The sequence below is a fragment of the Pyrenophora tritici-repentis genome, chromosome 8 (assembly GCF_003171515.1).
Source record: "Pyrenophora tritici-repentis strain M4 chromosome 8, whole genome shotgun sequence".
In the NCBI taxonomy this organism is placed as follows: Eukaryota; Fungi; Ascomycota; class Dothideomycetes; order Pleosporales; family Pleosporaceae; genus Pyrenophora; species Pyrenophora tritici-repentis.
Window position 1 is genome coordinate 455,680 of NC_089397.1, and position 21,440 is coordinate 477,119.

The following is a 21,440-nucleotide window of genomic DNA, read 5'->3' on the forward strand; positions in this document are numbered from 1 at the left end:
TAGTAGCACACAATAGGAAAAAGTTGAGAAGTTTAAGTTTGGATGTAGGACTCAAGGCTTCTCACGCTCCTCTCAGCTTTGCTTGCGCTATGACGCCTGTAATTTAACTTGAAACCTTGGCATATTACTAGCGGAATATCATTTTTAATGCCTCATAGTAAACACAGAGATCGTCAGGAGTGCACGGATATTAATCTGCATAAATGACAGATCACAATCTTAAGTTAAGATTATATGGCGCAATAATCCGTGTTAATTGGTTGTGATAACTGCTTACTATCCCTCAATGCTTGAAAGTGTCTTAGCCTAAAACTCTAATTATCAGACTCAGAAGCGGCATCAGAATCCGGAAACCCTCAAACTCAGAGTCCTCAGATTCCTCAGACTCCTCAAGCGCTGCCTGCTTCTGTACAGCAGCCCACTGGTCGTCATCCTCGTACTCGTCTTCAAGTGAATTGAAATGCTCCTCAAGATCAGAGTCATAGTCAACCTCTTCTTCACACTCATCGCTATCGTCACCTTTAACGTACGGCTTATCAGCCTCCAGCTCAATATCAGCGTCACCAAGTAAGTCGAGAATGCTAGGTGGCTCCCGTTGCCTTATTATATTAGTATCTCTGTGATAAAAGGATGTGATAAACTTACTGCCAGTCATTATCAGTTACGACTTTCATCTCATCAGGTGTAAGTTCCTCCACGAACTTCTCAAACTCTCTCTTAGCCTCCTTGCTCTCAAAGTCGTTGTTGTTAAGCTTTGCTAATCCTTCTTGATAGGTCTTTCGAAGAATCTTTTGCAAAACACCACCTGAGCCGTAAATTCTTGCTATTCCTCTACCACTAATGTCATGGGTGGGCTTGTCATCTTTGCTAAGCACTTTCGCAATCGTGATCTCGTGTTTTCTCATATCCACCTGCTTAGTGATCGCATCCCATTTACGATGCACATGAGTTAGGTTTGTCTCTAGCCATTCAGCTATAGTCTATTAGCAGATGTCTATGATAAACAGCTGTGATAACTTACCAGACTTTTTCTGGGTAAACCGCTTCTCTGAAAGTATATCCCACTCTTTCTCTAGCAGCTTAGCCTGTCTAGCACTATTTGCTAATTTATACTTAGGCTGTTGCAAAAGCGATTTCTTCAGTTGGTACTTCGCGGAGCGGTCGGCTGTTCTAACGCTTTCAAGTACCTTCTCCTCTTTATCGAAAAGAGCTTTGCGTTCACGTTGAGCAATAGCACGGGCGCTACCACTCAGAGAGCCAGTATAGGGGACGCTCAAATTGATAGGTCGGCCTTTTCGTGAACCCCCACTACCTCTTTGATCTAAGATACCGTCAATCTCGTCAGCTTCACACGCAAATCCCTGCTTATATTAGCATAAGCTGTGATAAATGGCTGTGATTATTACATCGGTAAGCTGCTCCCACTCATCTTGTTCGAACCCAGGCGGAGGTTCAAGTTTGATGGCTGGAACTAGGCCTTCAGGTACGTCGCCGACTTGCTCTTTCGCGACAGGCATGGCGGGGACTGTGATAATGCGCTGTTGTAAATGGGGTGTTTTCAATGTAGTAAAGAGAGTTATTAGGTGTTGGGAGTTACTGGGCGTCAGGGGCTGGAGAAATGGGTAGACAGCATTATGCTCACCTAGAAATGGTCCGTGCGCTGCTGCCTGCGCTAGCGCGAAAACGCGGAAATTACCCAAAATGATCAACACATCGATGATTCCTTCATTTTTGGGCTGCACGCATGCGCGAGCTCGGCGTTTATCACAGCAGTTTAACACGTTTGTATGATATGCTCGCTACTGATTTTGCAACAGAAATGGTTGTATGCGATCGTGAAACAGCAAATTACGTCATGCAGTCCGTGCGCTGCTGCCTTTACTAGTGCGGAAATCGGGAAATTGCCGTCGCCCAAACTTTCCAGCTACCTAACTCTTTCAGCCTACTACTTTCTTAATTGTCGACCACATTTATCACAGTAATTAATCACATACGTCGCCTACGTTCATCATCTACTCTACTACGCAATGGCAAGGACAAAACCACGGCCTAAGGTCACCGGTAAAGCCGGCCGGGGTGGTCCTGATGGCAAGACAGTTACTGGCGGCAAGCCGGCTCAGAAGGCCCTTGCTAGTAAGGCTAGACGTCAAGTAGCAGGAAAGTCTACGCGAAAGGCACCTGTAGCTGTTAAGAAGAAGCGCAAGTTTAAGGCCGGCAGTAGGTTATCACAGTCGTTTATCACAGCTATTTTCTAATTTAGCTTAGCTGTCGCATTACGGGAAATCAAGAGATACCAGAGAGGTTTTGAACTACTCTTGCGAAAACTCCCCTTTTCCCGCGTAGTGCGCGAATTTGCACAGGTGCACAAGGCCGATATCCGCTTTCAACGATCTGCAATCGAAGCTCTTCAGGAAGCTACAGAAGCTTTCTTAGTTGGTTATTTTGAGGGTATAGTCTATCTACCCTATACTATTTTTCATTTAATAACTTTTATAGACTGCAACATCAATGCTATTCACGCAAAGAGGGTTACTATTCAAGAGAAGGATTCTCAATTGGCTAGGCGCTACTTTGCGCGCGAGTTACTAGCTTTTCTCTAGATTATAAGATATATCTAGATACACGTGCTTAAATGCTAGCTGGCGAAGCCTCTGTATATTATAAATGAAACTAGTTAATGCTACACTGTGTTAATCTACTGTGATACTATATAAACTTTTCTTTTATTGAAATCTATATTATACATCTTGCAATTTTTTTACTATAACCCAGCCCTAACCCATGGTCCGTGCGACCCCAACCCAACCCCAACCCAACCCTAAGCTTGGCGCTGACAAATGGGTTGGGGTTGGGTTGGGGTCGCAAAATTTCTAACCCAACCCCAACCACACCCCGACCCATTTGCCAGCGTAATTACAGTTACGCTCTAGAGAGCTACTAAGCCCGTAGTAGGCTGCTTACTTACCTTAAGTATCATGCGATAAACTTATTATTTATAAGTTAAGGTAGGAACACTTTAGTAAAGTGTTTAGAATTAAGTAAAATGTCGGATCGTGAGTATCGGTAGAGACGTCGGCTGCTTGACACTTCGGCCCGACTTCGGCCCACTTTGCACAGAGCTTAGGTATACCTTCGTAGCACCTATGTTCGTAGAGAACCAATACCAATACTAGTCACCAGAAGAACCTCGTTGTTGTTATTCACCCGTACGATCGTACAAAGCCTACCAACATAAAAAGTAGATATCTCACAACTATTCGTCTAAAAAGGAGCAAGAAGGATTTGAATCATAAAGAATATTTAAACAGGCACTAAGATGTAGGTATAGGCTTATATTAAGACGAATCCTTAAGGAGCAATTAAGGATTCAGTGAGATGCTATATACGACTATGGCACGTGACTGTGGCTGGCTCGGGCCGATGGGTCTCCGAAGGGGTCCCTGAGGCCTACCGAAGTATGACCCAGCTGGAGTATCGTGACAATTACTGTCCTGGGATATCTAATAGGTTTTTAAGCCTGTAGATTGCTGCTTAGTTATCTGCGTAGACCTTAAATTCTTGGTTAGTTGTAGCGTTCTTTGCTGCATATTCGAATGCTCGTGTAATCCCTTCTAGTTCGCCGTTGTAGACTAGCTGGTATTGTCCAATGTTGACTGTTTCTGAGTAGATCTCTTGCTGGGTTGAGTTGTAGACTGGTATCCCAACTCCTATTCCTTTTCCTTCTTGTGTTTGTGAGGCGTCTGAGTATATTGTTGTGCAATTGTCTAGCCTTGTTTTTCACTCTCGCGTTGATTCTGCGCTAATCCTACGCTGCTAGCCAAAACTGGGTTAGCCACTACCTACTTATTGCTCCAGCTCTTGTTTGTGACCCCTCTCTCTCTCTCCACACTCTGCCCTACCCCCACCAACAGCTTATCAAAATACAACCACGTGAATCAAGACTTCAGCAAAGTCAAAATGAAGCTCACCATCCTCTTTGTGGCTGCGGCTTATCTATTGACTACAAGCGCAACGGCCATCACTGCCCCCGCCGCTTCACTCGCTGTCGCGCGCGATGACACTGTCAACACTCCTGCTACACAGGCCGGCGCAGCCGTCTCCGTCAACAAAGGCGACAACGAGCCCAACTCCGACGTCCACATGGCCATTGGAGGCTGGCCTGGCGGCTCGCAGTGCGGTACTTATGGCTGCAACTACGGGGTGAACCACTGCGTCGAGGATTGTGGTAGAGGCCCGCAGTGCAAGCCTTACTGCGAGTGCAAGTTGTACAGCAACCCCAATTCTCTCTGCCGTACTCAGGGTAAGTTCCTAACTGCATTTTCGTCAAACCTTCAGCAGCTAATGGATGAACAGGCTGCGTCAAGGCTCCCAAGAACTGTGACAAGTACGACAAGAAGAAGCGTGACGTTGATGACAAGGTCGTCACGGACAACTCGGGTAAGCTTCTCACATTGTTTCCTGTAATCGAGAGAGTTAGCTCACTAACACAGACCTAGGCCCCGTCACGAAGCTGGACTGTGACAACTACGACAAGAAGAAGCGTGACATTGATGATAAGGCCATTATGGACAACTTGGGTGAGCATCTCACATTGTTTCCTGTGATCAAGAGAATTGGGTCACTAACACGGACCCAGACCCCGTCATGAAGCTGGATGTATCTGGCCCGTTCAATCCTTGCTACGAATGCAAGATGGCATACGACGTTTGCGTGAAGAAGTGCGGTCTAGGTCCGGGTTGTTCCACTATGTGCAAGTGTCAGCCCATTGGTCCAAATTCCACCTGCAAACAATGCCCGGAATTGCAATGCCTCAGTATCGTTTACAAGCTCCGCCAAGACGCCAAGATTCTGGGTGACACGTAGGGTTCGCATGGAATGGGTCTCTGGATGCATGACGCTGAAGGTATATGCCAAATCATAGGAGGAAGGCACGTTTGGATGAACCGGAATTTGGCTGGTTATTTTCGACGAAGAATCTCCAATTGCAGAGATGTATACCATCACTCTCAGACTTGGAGCAGTTAGCTTACTCAGGTCTCTCTACGATGAGGTTTCAATGAACCATGTCTAAAAAATATACTCTCCACGATTTTCTACTATTCAATATGCTCAAACAAAAACTTGATGACGTACACAACCGTAGTTGCTAAGCTGCGTGTGCTGTGCAGTTAGGCAGCTTACTAATCTCCCATCATCCTGATGTGCTGTCTACGTCACTTTGCCACTCACAGTTGTCATATTGACTGCCTCAGTAGATCTTCATCAAATCATTGATTGAGAGAAAAAAAATCGCGTTCTCATTGGTTTGTACGAGAAGAAGAGAAGCGTGGTGTTCAGACTGCTGTCCATTCTCCTAGTGCTACGGACCTTCAATGTGCAATAACAAACCACCCAGGCGCAGTTTAATCAACACGATGGTATTCGGGAATTGATTTGTACTTTGGGCAACATTCACCAGGAGTAGCCATCCTACGTATATAAGCTTTCGGCTGATGTCTCTGCCACCAAGTTAGACAAGGTGCGTAGGCCATGTTCAACAGGCTGCTGGAGCGTTCTTGTACTGCTTTGCATCGTACTGGCACGTCCTCTTTCTGAGCTCATCATGGAGGTCGGAGGATGAAGCGTCACGGGCCTGTGGTGTACGATTTCAACAAGACTATGACGGCAGGTATCGGATTAATCGCACTTGTTGATCATGTCACCGTGTCACGAATGGCTTTCGAGCATAGACGACGGTTCCTGGAAGATATGCATGGGCCCTGTAGCTTTTCAGCTCTTTGCGCATCTGCGCTAAATGTAACTGTGCCCGTGCAATGGACCACTGGGACCGATTAGTGGAGTTCCAGAAGATGTATTCATGATACTTACCCCGCCAACTTGTGTCAGTAATCGCAGCATGAAGCCTTCCACACCATCCATCAATCTCAGTTGATTCCATCTTCCAATGTTCTTCAATCTTTTATCAGTCGGCCAGCCGTTCATAGGCCACTTGTAATCGACTACGGTAACGTCGACAAACCCAGCTCTTCTCAGTCGCTCGGCGCTCTCCTCCCAGATGGTAAAAGTCTTGCCGAATCTGTCACCCATCTCGACCACAACCTTGCCCCACGTGTGATAGAAATGGTCCGGTCCCATGCTTTCGTCATCGGCTATAGGACATACAGAATGCTCGACAATCTCGATCCAGCCTCCGGGTTTGGTGTGTTGATATGCTTGTGCAAAGAAGAAGTCCCAATCTGGAATGCAACCGAAAAGCTCGCGGATATGTATGAAGTCGAAGTGGTTGGGCGGAAATGTCCAGTCCTGAGACACGTCGTCGATCTCGAAATGGCAGTTGGGAGGCACCCACTCTGGTTGTATTGGAGAGAGGTCGGTGCCGGTAACGATCGCAGATGGGTACTGGTCAGCCATGTCCTAGTGTTATTAGTCTTTGCTGCTGCGGAGGTAGTAGCATTCGTACAATGGCCCAGATGCCAGTCCCCGTGCCGCAGTCCAGAATTGTCTGTGGATTCTGCAAAGGTGCAAGATGCAGCTTCTGGTCGAGAGTCAAGAGATACATGTGGTGGGCAAAGTCCAATATCTCCTTGGCCAGCTCATCGTTGGGTCCCCAGTAGGACCCGTCTCGGTAGGCATGGTACTGTCGCCCATTCTCCATGCGGTGGTTGAGGATTGACGAGGCCAGCGAGTCGGTTTCATCACCGAGAAGGCTCCCGCTGTCAAAGCCCGAGTCGGACGAAAAGCCTTGGTCCTGCTCACTCTCCAACGACGAGGGCTCGGAATTGAGCGACGTATTTTGAGGTGTGGGGCCTGATTGCGAGTGTGAGGATTGCGAGTGTGAGGATTGCGAGGCGTCGTGCAAGTGCACGGCGCTGTCCTGTTGGATGTGCATACTGATAGTCTGGGATGACTTGTATTGAGTTGGCGAGGCCATGACTATGGGAATTGCGAGCACGGCAGATTGTGGTGGAGATGTGGTCCCCGGCCGACACGCCAGGGCTTCACATGTCGCCAATGAGCTCGAAACGGGCTGGTGCAGACTTTCGTTTGTCTTTTGCAGCCATGTCAATGGGCGAGGGGTCTGGCGGAAAGTGGATGAGGCCCGCTGTGGCGCCAGGTTCGCGCGACACATCCTCGAAGCGATCTTGCGGATCCGTCTGTTGCTCCGGCCGCTGCAATTCGTGCCATTGCTGATAAACACACGGCCGAGCGATGGCGCAACCTGCTTCCAAAAAAAGAAAAGAAAAAGCCCCAGCCTTGACCAGCGAGGGCCCGTCGGGGGTCTTGATGCCGACGGTATACGAATCAGAGTGGGCTTTCCAGACGTTGCACCGGGGTAAAGTTGGCGCTGGTAGCTGCACACTAGGTATCTAGGCAATTAGTGCGAATGCAGCCGTAGTCGCATAGTGATTAGTGATGGCATCTGGCATGGTGAAAAGTGTGCTGCTGCTAGGGCCCGTTGAAGTGGAGGGGCAAGCAACGCCAACGTGGAGACTGCCAACTCTGTAGGCAGATGCAGACGGACGGAGCTGAAGGTGTAGGGTGAATTAACACGCCGGAGTCTATTCCTCTGCATCTGCATCTGTCATTTGCGTAACGTCCATCATCCCAAGCTGCTATGGAAAAATTAACTGCCGGTGGCACAGCGGCCGCGCCGCCGCATCGGCCCGTGCTCATCATTGGCTCTGGTACGCCATGGCTTCGCGCCGCGTCTATGAGCACACTTCCCACTCACTGATTCACAGGCACCACCGGCCTCGCCCTCGCACAGGGCCTGCGCAAGGTACGTACATGACCGAGTCGTGCCTCATGTCGTGATTCCATCTCATCTCCTTGTCGTCTGACAAACATCAGGCGGGGATCGCATGTATTGTCTTCGAAAAGAACACCGCAAAACATGGAGGCCGAGACTGGAACATGGGCCTTCACTGGGGCGCATCTGCCCTTGAGCCTCTCCTGCCTGACGGCTGGTGGGACCGCATCCAGAGCGTCCAGGTCGATCCAAATGTGCCAACAAAAGAGCTGGATACCATGAAATGGTTGCGAGGAGATACAGGCGAGCTCGCCATGTCTTTTGACCTTGGGCCATTTTATCGCTTGCGGAGGAGTAAGCTGCGGGACTTGCTCTCACAAGGCCTAAACATGCAGTACGATAAGCGCCTACAGGACATTTCATATGCAGACAATGGCCAGTCCGTTACCGCCCATTTCGCTGACGGATCCGCCGTTACTGGGAGCATGTTAGTGGGCGCTGACGGCGCTCGCTCCTCAACGCGCCAGATGCTGCTGGGCCGCGAATTGGGCTCCATCAACCACCTACCATACGCCGCCACTTTTGTACAAAGCAAATTTCCTGTCGAGCAGGCTTTGTATCTTAGATCATTCCATCCGCTATACCTAGGCTGTGTGCATCCAAACAATAACTTTGGCTTCTTTGGAATGCACGACGCGTCCAACGCCGAGGACCCTTCGTCATGGACTTTCTTCTTCTACATCTCATGGCCGAGTAGCCTCGAAGAGCAGGAGGCAACCAAGGACTGGTCGCCTTCTCAACGGCTCACGCAGCAAAAAGAATTTGCCAAAGCTTTCTGCGACCCTTGGAAGAGTGCACTTGAATGGACTCCAGAAGGTACACCAGTATGGTATCTTGGACTGACAGACTGGGATCCTGCCTTGCCTGGCCATCGGTGGGATAACCATGACGGCCTTGTTACCATGGTCGGGGACGCCGTTCATCCTATGACATTTCAGCGTGGCCAGGGTCTCAACCATTCGGTGACCGACGCGGAGAAGCTTTGTCAAGCAATCGCTAAAATTAAGGCGGGCGAAGATAGACGGGCCATGATAGATGAGTTTGAGGAAGAGATGATCAAGCGTGGAGGGACAGAGGTCAGGGAGGGCACTGCGAATACGGTGAGGCTACACGATTGGGAGCGCGTCAGGGAAAGTCCGCTCTTCAAAAATGGCATGAAAAAAGTGGATGCTTGAGCCTTTGCAGTGCCTGACATCGCACTCGTAAGGATATAGATCTGAACATGTAAATGACACTTGTATATAGTTTGTCAGATGTTTAGTCTGTCTGTTGGTATAACTTTAGAGTGGAGATTAGCGTTATCTCCGGTGGACCCCTCAGCTATGTGCCTCGGATAACCTTGTCCACAAACCCTGACGTTGACGACCCTCGGTCCTGGGCTTTGGATGCACTCCCTGCAATCTTCACAATGTCTACCTGCACCCTTCTGCATATCATCTTTGTTTCTTCTTTTCCAGATTGAATATTGCGACGCAGACTCACTCACGTGTTCATTCACAGCGCATCCATCTTATCCTGTTGCACAAGCATAATGACCTCACCAAATGAATTCCATGGCTGGCTGGGCCACGACAAGACAGCCGCCCAAGGAAACATGACATGGTCCTCTTTCCAACCCAAACCCTTCAACGACATCGATGTCGACATCAAGGTATCCCATTGTGGCATCTGCGGCAGCGACGTTCACACGCTACGGTCGGGATGGGGCGCAACCCATTATCCTATCTGTGTCGGACACGAGATTGTCGGAAATGTTGTGAGGGTCGGAGACAAAGTGGAGCACCTCACACTGGGCGAGAGGGTAGGTGTCGGCGCGCAAGCCTTTAGCTGTCTTAAGGAGGATTGTGAAGAGTGCAGCGCTGGCCTGGAACAGCATTGTCCGAAGATGGTGGGCACGTACGGTTCGAAATATCCAGGTGGCAGCTGGAGCATGGGTGGCTATGCAGACTATGTTCGAGTGCCAGCTCACTTCGCTATAAAGATCCCAGCAGGATTGAGGAGCGAAGACGCAGCCCCAATGATGTGCGGAGGCATCACGGTGTATTCGCCTCTAAAGAACAACGGAGCAGGACCGGGGAAGAAAGTCGGGGTCGTGGGCCTAGGTGGGCTTGGCCATTTTGGTGTCTTGTTCGCAAAAGCTTTAGGTTGTGACAAGGTCGTAGCCATCAGCCGGCGGAGAAACAAAGCCGACGACGCAAAAGCTATGGGTGCCACAGACTACATAGCGACATCAGAAGACGAGAAGTGGGCTCGTCAACATTCTCGGACCCTCGATATCATCATTAGTACTGTCTCCTCTCCAGATATGCCTCTTGAGTCCTACTTACGACTTTTGCGCACGGGTGGCGTCTTTATTCAGGTCGGTGCACCGGAGGACAAGCTACCGCAGATTTCCGCGTTCGGTCTCATTGCCAAAGGCTGTAAGATAGGAGGCAGTCAAATCGGCAGTCCGAAAGAAATTGATGAGATGCTCAAGTTTGCGGCGGAGAATGGAGTAAAGCCATGGGTTCAAAAGGAAAACATGAAAGACGCCAACAAGGCGATCGTCAATATGGAGGATGGCCATGCGCGGTATCGTTACGTGCTTGTACATACAGATATGGCCGATAGAGCGAAAATGTAAAGGCGCTAATAATCAGCCAGCCATGTCTCCCCGCAAGGTCTTGCATCCGTGGTAATACAAGTCTCTGACGCATTACGGAATAGGAAGCGCGAAGATCATGTCGAAAGTCTCGACATTGAGCATGTTGCTGTTGTGTGACGCGTACGTTGGTTGGCAGGTTGTCTGACGTAGTGAACCAGCTCGCCTACATCTTTCACATGCGGCTTACACGTATTGGGCCTCAAGAACATTTTTTTATAATTACTTATTATTGTCATTTGTCGAGTTTGATATTTACCTAGTTACACAGAGGTGTTCCCATCCAAGCCCGAGACCCTTAGCGAATTCACTCGTTTCATTGCTGATCGCAACGCCAGCGTTGCCACGCTACCATATTGATTATACAGATTACATTGTGAACGCTCTATGCTATCGATTAGGTTACACGCGATCATGAATCTCTTCTTCACTTAAAATCTACCGCTCTAGTTCAACGATTCGTTCTATTCCACTTATTCCGGCCGCCTACTCAACCACAGTTCATTCTACCTCTCAACCAAGCTTTGAACCGCGCATACTTCGAACCTCTGCGCTGCACCCAACTCTTTCCAAATGTCTTGGCTTATTAAGAAAACCCCAAAGACAAGCATCGCCGGTATGAATCTTACGCGAGAGAAGGCACAGAATTTAGTCGATATATGGCAATGGCTTGAAGATGATCTACACAAGCAAATCACAGACATCGACGCCTTCCCAAGCATCACAGGAACTGGTTCCTTCCATGCGCTCAGCCAAATCCAACAGCGCCATTCTCAGATAACTAAACGAATTGAGGATCTGAATCTCTGCATCCCGACATCGGCAGACTCATGGCCAAAGGAGTTATATGATGCAAAGGCTAGCATGGCGCGCAAAGTTAAGGTCTGTAACGATAAGTCTCGACCATTCTCACTAGGATGGAAACAGGCCGCGAAGCAGTTCTGGCCACTTATTGCAGAGACATATACACTCATCCTTGAGCTGATTGGTCGTCTCAAGCAAGAGCTGCGCACCGCTTTGGAAGACGAAAAGACATGGACAGAAACCAAGGCGAACAAACTTCTACGGCGTGCCAGTGTCCAGTCTATCCTGAGTCCCCCCTCCACATCCAACACAGACATGAAACATGTTGTTTTTGACAAGAAGGTCACAGTTCGATATTGTAACATCGGTGAAGCATTGAACGAGGATGATGAAGGCCATGTCGCCTATGGTGCTGCACGTAAAATCGACGAGTTTACCACGAACCTGAAGAACGATAAGAAGAATACGGCGGGCAAGTACAAACGCCGAGCTTTGTTTGATCGTGCGACTCGCCCAGGGTCGGCGGATACGGCGGACGAGGTGGTACAAGAAGAGGTCTCGGAGAATACGCCACAGGATTCCGTCGCATAGGCGCATTATCCAGATTGAGAAGTGATGGGATGGCGTTTAGTTTTCAAGATGCGGATCGTGTAAACCTGATTTTTTTGTTGGATTTTTAGAGATAGATAGCAATGCGAGCGCGTTAAGCTTACGATACTTACTTTCAAGGAAGTTACTATGCAAAGTATGAGATTTGAGTAAAGATTCCACAACCCTAGTAGAACCCTATCAGAAAGATGTATACACTAAAGGGAGCTGTAGGTAGAGATAAGATATAGAGGCCTATACACTCTAGGTTGCTTACTACTAACTAGAAACATGTGGTTGAAAGATGAAAACGCGGCCAATGGTAAAATATCGTAATGAGTTCGCAAAGATCAAATTTATGCCTGCTTCTAGCGCAAGTTAATGAATAGAGCCTTTCACCACAAACTATAAAACATCGCACCGATCACGTATTCAACCCTAGTACGACGCCAGAAGAGGTGTGCCAAATCGTTCTACATGATGTGTGGACCTCAAGGTTGTTCGTAGTTCTCCAGATTTTCAAAGAATCCGGTAATCTGTCCCCGCCAAGTTCTAGTTCCGAGGCCTGTTTAACAGAACTCAGTTATCCTATCCAAATTCAGAGACTGCAGATCAAAAATTTACAATCATAAGTATGATGATTACCTCCCTCTGTAGTACCACAGTACACATACTTGAGGCACCAGACTGGAGACCCATCGATTACAAGATCTTGGCAGGTCTACCATGTTATTTCAATCTCAATTGCCTGACATTACCACTTCTCTTCTCCGTTGACTAAGCTCCCGGTCACCCCCTTGTAATTAATCTTTCACAAAGCCTTATACCCTCCTTTTTCTCTGCATCGAACCGTAGCATGAACCTTTGTCGGCTTATTGAACCAGTAATTACGCGTCTCCCACTCCTTCTCCGGGTGTGGAAGTTCCAAGTCGAACGAGCGAAGAAGCTGCGGAATGACTTTGTATATCTCACACAGTGATATCTGTCTTCGCTTAAGCCTATGTATAGAACAATCTGCAGAATACAACTTACATTCTTTCCGATGCATGTCCTAGAGCCCCCGCCAAACTGTAATTTGTGTCAACAGTGCTTGTAGACTATCAAACACAGGATATCTTACCTGGAACATGTAACGCTCCATTTTCGACGCCTGTGGCCCGAGCCATCGTTCCGGAACAAAGGCGTCGGCATCGTTACCGAAGATGCTCTTGTCGCGTTGTACTACCGCAGCGTTCACACCAACACGCGTACCCTCGGGGAACCATGCTCCAGCGATCATACAACCACCTCGCGGAACATGACGCGGAAGTGTCATACCAACACTTGGGTGTAATCGCATGCCTTCTTTGCAGCAAGCAATGAAATAGGGTAGCCCAACAGCCTCGTGATATTGTATTATCGGACTCAGTAGCCCGGCCTGCGAAGCTTCGTCGATTTCGGTAGTGAGCTTTGCGTATGCTGATGGGGTGCGCATGAGGTGGTAAACTATAGCCGTGATCGCAGCCGCGGTTGTATCTGATCCGGCAATGCTGTGTTCTGTCAGCCTTATTGTCACATGTGCCAATACGGCGTGGGTCATACAAAGCGCCGTAAACCTCCATCTTCACTTCAGTGATGCCGAAATCCTTCTGCCTTCCCTTGTTTTGCATGATTCTGAAGAAACTCTGCAACATATCTTCTTTCTCATCGGCCTCCCCGCTCTCAATCAGACGCTGTCTGTCAGCAACGCATGATTCCGATGCGTTCTCAATGTGCTTCAACGCTTTCAAAGCCTGGAAAACCCGAGGTATCATCGCTCCACTGATGAGGACTAGGGGCCTCAAGAAGGCTGGGGAAGCACAAGCGACGGCGATGAAGGGAATTAGTAGATCCAGAGCGTGGATATTGCCGCCGTGGTCATAAGCACCTTCCAGGAATCCAAACATCCGGCTGAAGAACAACTCGCCGATGACGTCAAAAGAATACCACTGGAACCACTGCGAAATGTCGATAGCAGTAGTTCTTGTCGCACTCTCAGCAAGCTTCTCCATGAGCATCTGCACACATTTGTCCACACTGTCCTCCAACTGTATGATATTCGACATTGAGTAGACTTGGTTAACGATTCTACGTCTCTCAGCGTGCTGGCGCTCATCGAGGTTGGTGAACGCATCCGGATATTTGCCCCAAGTAGCACGGAAAGGAAGATAGAAGTCAGTCTAGCATTTGTTAGCAGTGGATAAGAGGACCATGCTACACCACAGGTCTCACCTTGACAAATCCAGAATGAGATGAATATATGGTCCGGATAGCCTCTGGGTCTGCTACTGCTATCTCATTTGGAGCTATCCGAACAATAGGTCCATATCTCTGATGAAGGCGTCTCTGCATCTTGTCTGGGCTGCCTCCTGCAACATTGATGATGTGCCAAAGACGAGTAATAGATGCCAAGAAGGGTCCTGGGTATTGGGACAACGAATGGACATATCTAGCATATACTATCCACGCCAGACATGATGCTATCAGCAGAAAAGAGAGTAACGAAAGAGCAGGTACCCCTTCCGAGAGATTACATCTGTTCAAAATCATAATGAAGAATATACGGAACAAAAAAGATACGAGAGTCCTGGGAAGACCTGATTTAGGTGAAGACTATTGGAGCACCAAAAGGTTGCCATGAGTAACGTTACTCTTATACCACTCATACGGGTTTCAACTAGTTTCCAAGTGATTTGATCTATGTGTCGCCTATATAAGCAGACTGATAACCGTGTGAGTCCTCCGCGGGTGATGTGGGGGCCAAGGGTGAGCCTGACCGGCATCAACAGAGCAGCGCCTCATCTCTACACTGTGACTCGTTGTTTGTGCAGCTCAATCAGATTGTGAAGAACTGGCTGCACTTCTGATTCAGGGTACATGTGGAACAAGCGAAAGCGCACCCATTGCTTGTGGCACATAGCGTACCGAAGCGCTACGGTTGCCCAAATCCAAGTTTATCCCGCCTCTTAACCTTTTCTGGTGAATGGAGCTGCTTTTCTCGAGCAGTTGATAGTTCAAAACTCTGATCTATAGGTCAATTGCGAAAGTGCTTCATGTTGTCTCGCTTGCTTTGGGTAATCGTTGTATTTGCAACCGACGTGTCTATCGTAAGCCCGAGAGGCTACGTTGCTTTACTGAGCTAATGATAGTGCACTTTTCGAAATCGAGAAAATGAGGCATGGTAGGCAGCCAGGCAGCCTTCATTGAACTGCCACCTACCAGGACTCACTTCTCTCATTTGCCACTGTTGGAGCATTTGCTGACATCAGCAGAACCCACAATCAAGCCGTGGGGCGCATGTATAGCACATGGTAATCATGGGTATGCATTATGGCTCGTATTCGCGACCATAGGCAGCAGGTCTAATTGAGTAACAAAGAAAGCGATATACTCTCTAGAGGTGTGTACGGCGCGGCAGCGTTCAAAGGGCTGCGGAAATTCAACGAGCCTTGTATTCCGGTACCGATGCGGCGTATCCGCGCCATATGACTCATCGAGATTCGAAAGGTGGCGCTATACCAGACAGGCCGGATATGCGGCAGGGCGCACGATGTTGGTGATGTCGTTTGGGGTTTGACGATGCTCTCCAAGGTCCCGCTTCTACAGTATGAGCCCAAAGCTTAACCCATCTAAGGCTTAGCTTACAATGTTAGTCAGCAACTTCATCTTGTACATACCCGAGGTGACATTCATGCTTTTCCGTGCGCACACCGCAGTGTCCGTCGATATAAAACCCACTCGCTGCACCTCCAATCTGGCCAAATTGTGCAGGTGACAATGAAGAAGTTTCCACCTGGCCTCCACCAGAAACTGCACACCATGTCGCATCCGCGGATACTTTTCCGAAGCAGCTTGACTCAGATATCACGGCCATCTCTACGATACAAGTGTTATGAAGCTACGGCTCTTCAGTTTCAATCAAGTCTTCATCATCGCCGCGCCTTCTCAACTACAAAGTCTATGGCCACCACTCAAGAGCAGAAAGACTGGTCTGCAAACCAATATCTCAAGTTCAACAATGAGCGCACTCGCCCCGTCTACGACTTGCTATCGCAAGTCATCCCACACCTATCCTCATTCCCCAATCCCCGCATCTACGACCTAGGCTGCGGCCCCGGAAACTCTACCAAAGTCATCCTCGACGCTTTCCCCACCGCCCGCATCACCGGCATGGATAGTTCGGCCGACATGCTAAAGAAAGCCAGTGCCTCCCTTCCAAGCGTCGAGTTTGTAACAGGAGACCTAGCCACCTTCAAAGTCGACCAAAAAGCCAATCTGCTGTTCAGCAACGCCGTGTTCCACTGGCTGAGGCACAGCAACAGGATCCCCACGCTGGTGACACTATTCCAGGGTCTGAGCACAGGAGGCGTGGTAGCAATACAGGTTCCTGATAACTACAATGAGCCTTCCCACGCGCTTATGCGCGTTACTGCTTCCCTTCCCGACAAGCCCTGGGCACCATTCTTCAAGGACACGAAGATTGGAGATTTGGCAGATGAGGAGCGACCAGATCTGGATCCGATCCAACCGCCAACTGAATTTTACAACGCGCTGATTCCGCACGCCGGGGGTGTTAATGTGTGGCGAACGATGTATCATCATGTACTCAAAGATGCGAGGGCGATTGTGGAGTGGGTGAAAGGGACGGGATTACAGCCGTACCTGAACAGGATTGAAGACGAAGCAACGAAGCAGGCCTTCTTGGGAGAGTACGAGAGGAGGCTGGAGGAAGCGTATCCAAAGATGGCTGATGGGAATGTTCTCTTGGTGTATCCAAGGTTGTTCATCGTTGCTGTGAGAAAGTGAAGGAGTCTAAGAAAAACCACAACTATAGCTTCAGGCAAATCAGTCAATGTTAATAAGCCTCACATGTGATTATAGGGAAGTCCATAACTATTTCTAGCACAGCTTTCTACACATTAACACCACTTTACTATCTGTTACTAATCTCACACATACCCGCCGCAGCTTTGCAACAAAAGTCTTGCTGGCGTGGCGTCTCCCTACTCCCACTTATAGCCTCCGGTCGACTGTTTAGTCTCTCGCTCCTTCCATGCTCCTCTACCACATCACACCGCCATAAAAAGCAATGCCAAGGATCGTAGATGGCACATGTGATCAATTACCCAGAAAACGCCATTATCAATGCTTGCTCAAAATCCCCGTCAAAATGTTTGGCATGAAGAGTCCAGCGCGAACAAGAGAAGGGCAGACAATGCCGTGTCGAAAAAGGTGTCTCGTCAAACTAATGCTAAGCCCGATGCGTGAAGATGATGAAACTGGACCATTCTACATGTTCATGACGTAGGGTTCTGGTCCAGGGGTATAGAATAGAGTATCGACGCTTTTTCGCCCAAGCCCGTGAAAATGGTAGAGAGAGAACAAACGCCCAAATTACTCCAGTATGGACCCAAAAAGAGTGTGTGAGTTATCGTGTCTCATCCGGCACCTGCGGTGCCAATTTGTGTATGTTTTTGGAAGCCCGGTGAGCGGTAGCTGTGCCGATGAGGCGACGCAGTCCGATGGCTCTCTGCCGAAGCTTGTGGATTCGGGCCATATGCAGCGTTGGGCGTGCCCCGGTCGTATCCTTGTCCGGGACTCTGTTGATTGTTAGCAGGCCCCGAAGGAAGTCCGCCTGCTTGACGAGCATGCGTCTCGCCCGCTTGTGCCGAAGGATTGTTGTCGGCTGTTGTTATTTGAGGCGCATTGCGCTGATCTTTCCTAGATGCAGTACCTGCTTGCTCCCTGGGTCCAGCAGGAGGGGCAGACAGAGGGTTTTTACCCCGCTGCTCCCATTGTCGCATGATTTCTTTTGCGCTCATATCCGATACCTCATCGCTCAGCAGTTCCATGATCTCTGGGGGCACCTGGGTAGAGTTAGAAGTAAGAAGTAAAAAGCACATGGATAACATACCTCTGAGAACTCATCGTTGTTCTCTATGAGATCAAACACCACTTTGACAGCGCCTTGATCCACACTCTTGACTTCTTTGTCGTTGCTCTCTCTCAAAATGTTTGGGGCCATGACGGTGGCGATGTTCCAGGTGTCCATCTTGTTGCCAGTCTCCTCGTCCACAGTATGGAACGAAGAGACCCAGTTGAGGAAGCAGAACAAGACCTCCATTGTATCGCGATGAGCTTTGGGCAGCAGACACAGCACCAAGTGCAAAACCTTCTTTCTTTGCGCCTCATCTTCAATGTCTACTTTTGTTAGCAGGCGTCTGTCATAGTCATCGAGGTACTCACCATTTGCGACCATGAACAGTCTGTAGAGTTTCAACGTCAAGACAGGCTCAGGCATCAGCCGGAGAAAACGTTTGAGAAGGTTGGCAAGGATAACCGGGTTCTTCGTGTTTAGGTCAACCTTCTGAACCCCATTTGCGTCGATCTCTTCCTCAAGTTCACGGAGCGCTTTGAGGTTGCCATTCTTCCTGAAGACACCCTCAATAGACATGTCCATGTTTCTCATGGCTGTAATGCACTCCTGGAGAAGAGCAGGTACTTTGAGAGCACCCGGTCCTACACCCTCTGTACACTCGTCACCGTACTTCTCTACTAGGTATTCGAGCGATTGTCGGAAAGTTGCTTTGTCTGAAACGGGCTTCTCGACTCCTGACGGCACGCCTTTCTTTGGCTTGGTTTTGTCAGCTTTGAAAGCCTTGCCAAACCCAATCTTGCCCCAAAAGTTGTTCTTCTTTGACTCTATGAGGTCTAAAAGCTCGCCTTGGTTGTACTGGCTATCGTCAAGTAAAAGTCCAAGCTGGAGGACGGCTAGACCCTTGAGTTTGAAGTACTCAAGTGGCGATAGCTCGGAGAAGAATGTCCGGGAGCGACCTTCTGACATGATTTGTAAATCCTGAGCTCCAGAGAAATCCCGACGATGGCCGTTTTGGAGTCGGGGTTGATCATCGCGGCCAAGAAGCGCGCTTCCACCTGCACGGAATGCGTTTGGACGCTGCTCTCGCTGTTGCTCCAGGGCGGCCATACGGGCGATGTCATCCAACGCAAGCGAATTGACGGCGAGGGTCACGGCGTCGGCCTGGTTGGACCCGTCGCCCTCCTGGACGATTTGCATGCCACCTCGGAGCTGCCCTTCCCCACCAGCTGAATCAAGACCCTCGGGACCGTCGATAATCCGCGATGCGCGTGCGCGCTTCATTGTATTCGAGAGGTGTTTGTCGAGCCGCGTCGATCGCAAACGCTTAATGTCGGACATGGACTGCTCATACGCAGCATTTGCACTCTGCTGACTATCAGTCGTCGAGGTGCCGCCATATGATTTTGAGCGCGTATCTCCTCGCAGATGCGGTGGTTCGTCCCCGAGGCGATGACCTTGCGAAGAATCATAGCCGGCCAGGTTAGGATCATCTACAAGTCATTAGTGGGACGAATGTAATCTCGGAAACGGCTCCAGAAATCTGAGTCAGGGTGTCAAGATGAGTGGTGACGATGTGATCTACCGAGGAGAGGTTATTCTTACCTGAGGTGTGAGGTAGCGCGCCACTGGATCGCAGGGTCGCCATGAGACGAGCATGAGCTACGTTGAGCAAGTGTACGTATTGACGTAGTTTTGTGATTTGCTCGAAGCCGTTCTCCGCATCCGACTGGGCTGCTGCACAGGCGGGACAGTAGATGCCCCGTTTAGTCTTACTCCAATAAGCGTTGCGAGTATCGTGACGCAAGTCGGCATTGCAGCCGCGACAGACCATACAACTATAGTTGAATGACATGTGATTCAGGTGTAAACATTTGTCTTCGACCTGGGCATCGCATATGGGACATGCATCTGCCCATCTTGGGACCAGTCGGGCAGACTCAGCTGCCTGGTCCCTTTGGGCCTCATCCTCCAGTCGTGCATCAAGTGAATTAACTTGGGTGAGAAAATTGGTCAAACCAGTAGAGCTGCGGGTTTCGCGCTCTAACTTTAGAGCACCCTGCAGGCAGATGCGAATCAGCAGCTTTAGGTAGTGCGCAAGTCCGGTAACCAGGGACAACAACTCTTGGGTCACGCCCAGCCGACGCACGCCCGTACCTTGGGACTGCGTGAGCAGGGCAAAGAAAGCGACCACCTTCTTACAGAGCAGCTTTGATTCGCGCGAATACGTCAATCCCTTGGGCGTCCTGATGACCAGCTGCGCGTCGAGTGCGTCTGCAGCCGCAAATAGCAGCTCCACATGCACGATGAACTTCTTCGCTGCCATGACACCGTCAACGTAAGCTCCATTACTCACATGCAGCAGCATGTCGGAGATGCAGGTGGCCGATTTCTCTTCGAAAGCCGATAATGTCTTCCAAATCCAATTGACCTTGGCTTCAATCTCTTCCTCCTGCTGACGCACGCTCTCGCGCACATCGTCTGTTGCATCGGTGTCGGCTTCCTGCTGCAGGCGTTCGATGATTGGCTGGCCAGTTGAGTGCAACCGCACATTCCAGTATTTATGGATCATGTAACATTCCGGATGCCAATGCTGGTTCTGCCCATTTCGGAAGATCTCGACAAACTGTTTTAAAATGGAGGTTTGGCAGCCATTACACCGTTGGGCGAATTTTGTGGAGTAGTGGTAGTGGCAGTAGACACTTCCTTCATGCTCGTAGTAGCTGTCCGAGGCACCAAAAACGGTAGGACACACGGAACAGGTGAAGTGCTCAATGTGGTATTTCCGGTCGAGCGCTGTAATGTAGGAGCCACGGAGGGCCTGTCCACACTCAAAGCAGAGCAGGTCAAGGCGGCGGAAGTAGTCCGTCTCGCATAGCGGGTATTGGCCGGGTGGCTTTTCAGGTACGGGAAAGAATTTCGAGGCAACGATTTTGCTGCAGTCCTGCAAGAAAGCGTCAGTGCATGTGTTGAAAGTGAAGTGACATGTAGGGAGATTTGGTGGGCCAAAACATGGCTAGCGGTTAACCGGCATGCCGTAGTCGACCAACTCTCACATGTACCACGACATGACCGCTAGATGGCGCTCGTATGACAGGGAAACTTTGAAAGGAGTTGGGAGTCTTACGTGACAGGTAAAGCATTCCAAATGATAAGTATCGCCTAGAGCCCGCACGAACTGGCCGGTGAGACCCTCGCCACATTTGCCACATATCTTCCCGCTGCGCTTCGGCTTTGGTGCATGATGATGGTGCTCTCCTGGGTCGGTCGAGGATCGCGTAGGATGGTTTGTGTGGTTGTGAGGCGCAAGATTGTTCGAGGCGAGGGTTGCCTCATCTGTGGCGCGCCTGGGCAGACCATTGCTGCGCGGGTCGTAATTGTACTGCTGCTGGACTCCCTGAGAGTCCATCGGAGGCGGTCCCTCCGCCGGTGTTCCCATGTCCGGTTACGCCAGGTTTGAGCGTCGACGGCTACCAGGCGGGATGCGCGATGGATTCGTGCCGAGGCCGAGGGCAACGGGTGGGCGCGTGACGGACAGGCGGTGACAGCAACGGACGACGTTCCAATGGCCTCTATCGCGATGGCGTCGTGTGCTGTTGTAGGCGGTGCCGAAAGCGGGAGAGGGTTTCGACGCGGTCAATCTAGCCAGGCAGGTCGGTAATGGTATGAGGAACTATTGGGTGCGCTGGCGATGGCGATGGCGC

At 49.7% G+C, this 21,440-nt stretch overlaps 10 protein-coding genes across 10 annotated transcripts; 6 read left to right on the forward strand and 4 right to left on the reverse strand.

The window, feature by feature from the left end:
- Positions 1–301: 301 nt before the first annotated feature.
- Positions 302–1,517, reverse strand: PtrM4_136150 (uncharacterized protein; the record flags this gene model as incomplete). The annotated part of the gene is made up of 4 exons (XM_066109294.1): positions 302–599; positions 646–973; positions 1,022–1,361; positions 1,407–1,517. 4 exons carry the CDS (start codon positions 1,515–1,517, stop codon positions 302–304), a joined length of 1,077 nt encoding a protein of 358 aa, XP_065960216.1.
- A 510-nt stretch (positions 1,518–2,027) lies between these two features.
- On the forward strand, positions 2,028–2,600 carry PtrM4_136160 (HHT1, Histones H3 and H4; the record flags this gene model as incomplete). The annotated part of the gene is made up of 3 exons (XM_066109295.1): positions 2,028–2,217; positions 2,266–2,448; positions 2,497–2,600. 3 exons carry the CDS (start codon positions 2,028–2,030, stop codon positions 2,598–2,600), a joined length of 477 nt encoding a protein of 158 aa, XP_065960217.1.
- A 1,357-nt stretch (positions 2,601–3,957) lies between these two features.
- On the forward strand, positions 3,958–4,863 carry PtrM4_136170 (uncharacterized protein; the record flags this gene model as incomplete). The annotated part of the gene is made up of 4 exons (XM_001938318.1): positions 3,958–4,300; positions 4,354–4,437; positions 4,497–4,577; positions 4,637–4,863. The coding sequence occupies 4 exons, from the start codon at positions 3,958–3,960 to the stop codon at positions 4,861–4,863; spliced, it is 735 nt and encodes a 244-aa protein (XP_001938353.1).
- An 835-nt stretch (positions 4,864–5,698) lies between these two features.
- On the reverse strand, positions 5,699–6,931 carry PtrM4_136180 (Methyltransf-23 multi-domain protein; the record flags this gene model as incomplete). Its single annotated transcript, XM_001938317.2, has 3 exons — positions 5,699–5,821; positions 5,869–6,414; positions 6,461–6,931. 3 exons carry the CDS (start codon positions 6,929–6,931, stop codon positions 5,699–5,701), a joined length of 1,140 nt encoding a protein of 379 aa, XP_001938352.2.
- Positions 6,932–7,615: 684 nt separating this feature from the next.
- Positions 7,616–8,985, forward strand: PtrM4_136190 (UbiH, 2-polyprenyl-6-methoxyphenol hydroxylase and related FAD-dependent oxidoreductase; the record flags this gene model as incomplete). The annotated part of the gene is made up of 3 exons (XM_001938316.1): positions 7,616–7,685; positions 7,743–7,780; positions 7,852–8,985. 3 exons carry the CDS (start codon positions 7,616–7,618, stop codon positions 8,983–8,985), a joined length of 1,242 nt encoding a protein of 413 aa, XP_001938351.1.
- Positions 8,986–9,341: 356 nt separating this feature from the next.
- On the forward strand, positions 9,342–10,433 carry PtrM4_136200 (AdhP, Zn-dependent alcohol dehydrogenase; the record flags this gene model as incomplete). Its single annotated transcript, XM_001938315.1, has 1 exon — positions 9,342–10,433. The coding sequence occupies one exon, from the start codon at positions 9,342–9,344 to the stop codon at positions 10,431–10,433; it is 1,092 nt and encodes a 363-aa protein (XP_001938350.1).
- A 636-nt stretch (positions 10,434–11,069) lies between these two features.
- Positions 11,070–11,846, forward strand: PtrM4_136210 (uncharacterized protein; the record flags this gene model as incomplete). The annotated part of the gene is made up of 1 exon (XM_001938314.2): positions 11,070–11,846. The coding sequence occupies one exon, from the start codon at positions 11,070–11,072 to the stop codon at positions 11,844–11,846; it is 777 nt and encodes a 258-aa protein (XP_001938349.2).
- A 1,048-nt stretch (positions 11,847–12,894) lies between these two features.
- Positions 12,895–14,213, reverse strand: PtrM4_136220 (CypX, Cytochrome P450; the record flags this gene model as incomplete). The annotated part of the gene is made up of 3 exons (XM_066109296.1): positions 12,895–13,372; positions 13,425–14,041; positions 14,094–14,213. The coding sequence occupies 3 exons, from the start codon at positions 14,211–14,213 to the stop codon at positions 12,895–12,897; spliced, it is 1,215 nt and encodes a 404-aa protein (XP_065960218.1).
- Positions 14,214–15,821: 1,608 nt separating this feature from the next.
- Positions 15,822–16,667, forward strand: PtrM4_136230 (Tam, Trans-aconitate methyltransferase; the record flags this gene model as incomplete). Its single annotated transcript, XM_001938312.2, has 1 exon — positions 15,822–16,667. The coding sequence occupies one exon, from the start codon at positions 15,822–15,824 to the stop codon at positions 16,665–16,667; it is 846 nt and encodes a 281-aa protein (XP_001938347.2).
- A 632-nt stretch (positions 16,668–17,299) lies between these two features.
- PtrM4_136240 (Rho-GTPase-activating protein LRG1) lies at positions 17,300–21,175 on the reverse strand (the record flags this gene model as incomplete). The annotated part of the gene is made up of 5 exons (XM_066109297.1): positions 17,300–17,728; positions 17,776–18,062; positions 18,108–19,229; positions 19,342–20,680; positions 20,864–21,175. The coding sequence occupies 5 exons, from the start codon at positions 21,173–21,175 to the stop codon at positions 17,300–17,302; spliced, it is 3,489 nt and encodes a 1,162-aa protein (XP_065960219.1).
- Between the last annotated feature and the right edge of the window lie 265 nt (positions 21,176–21,440).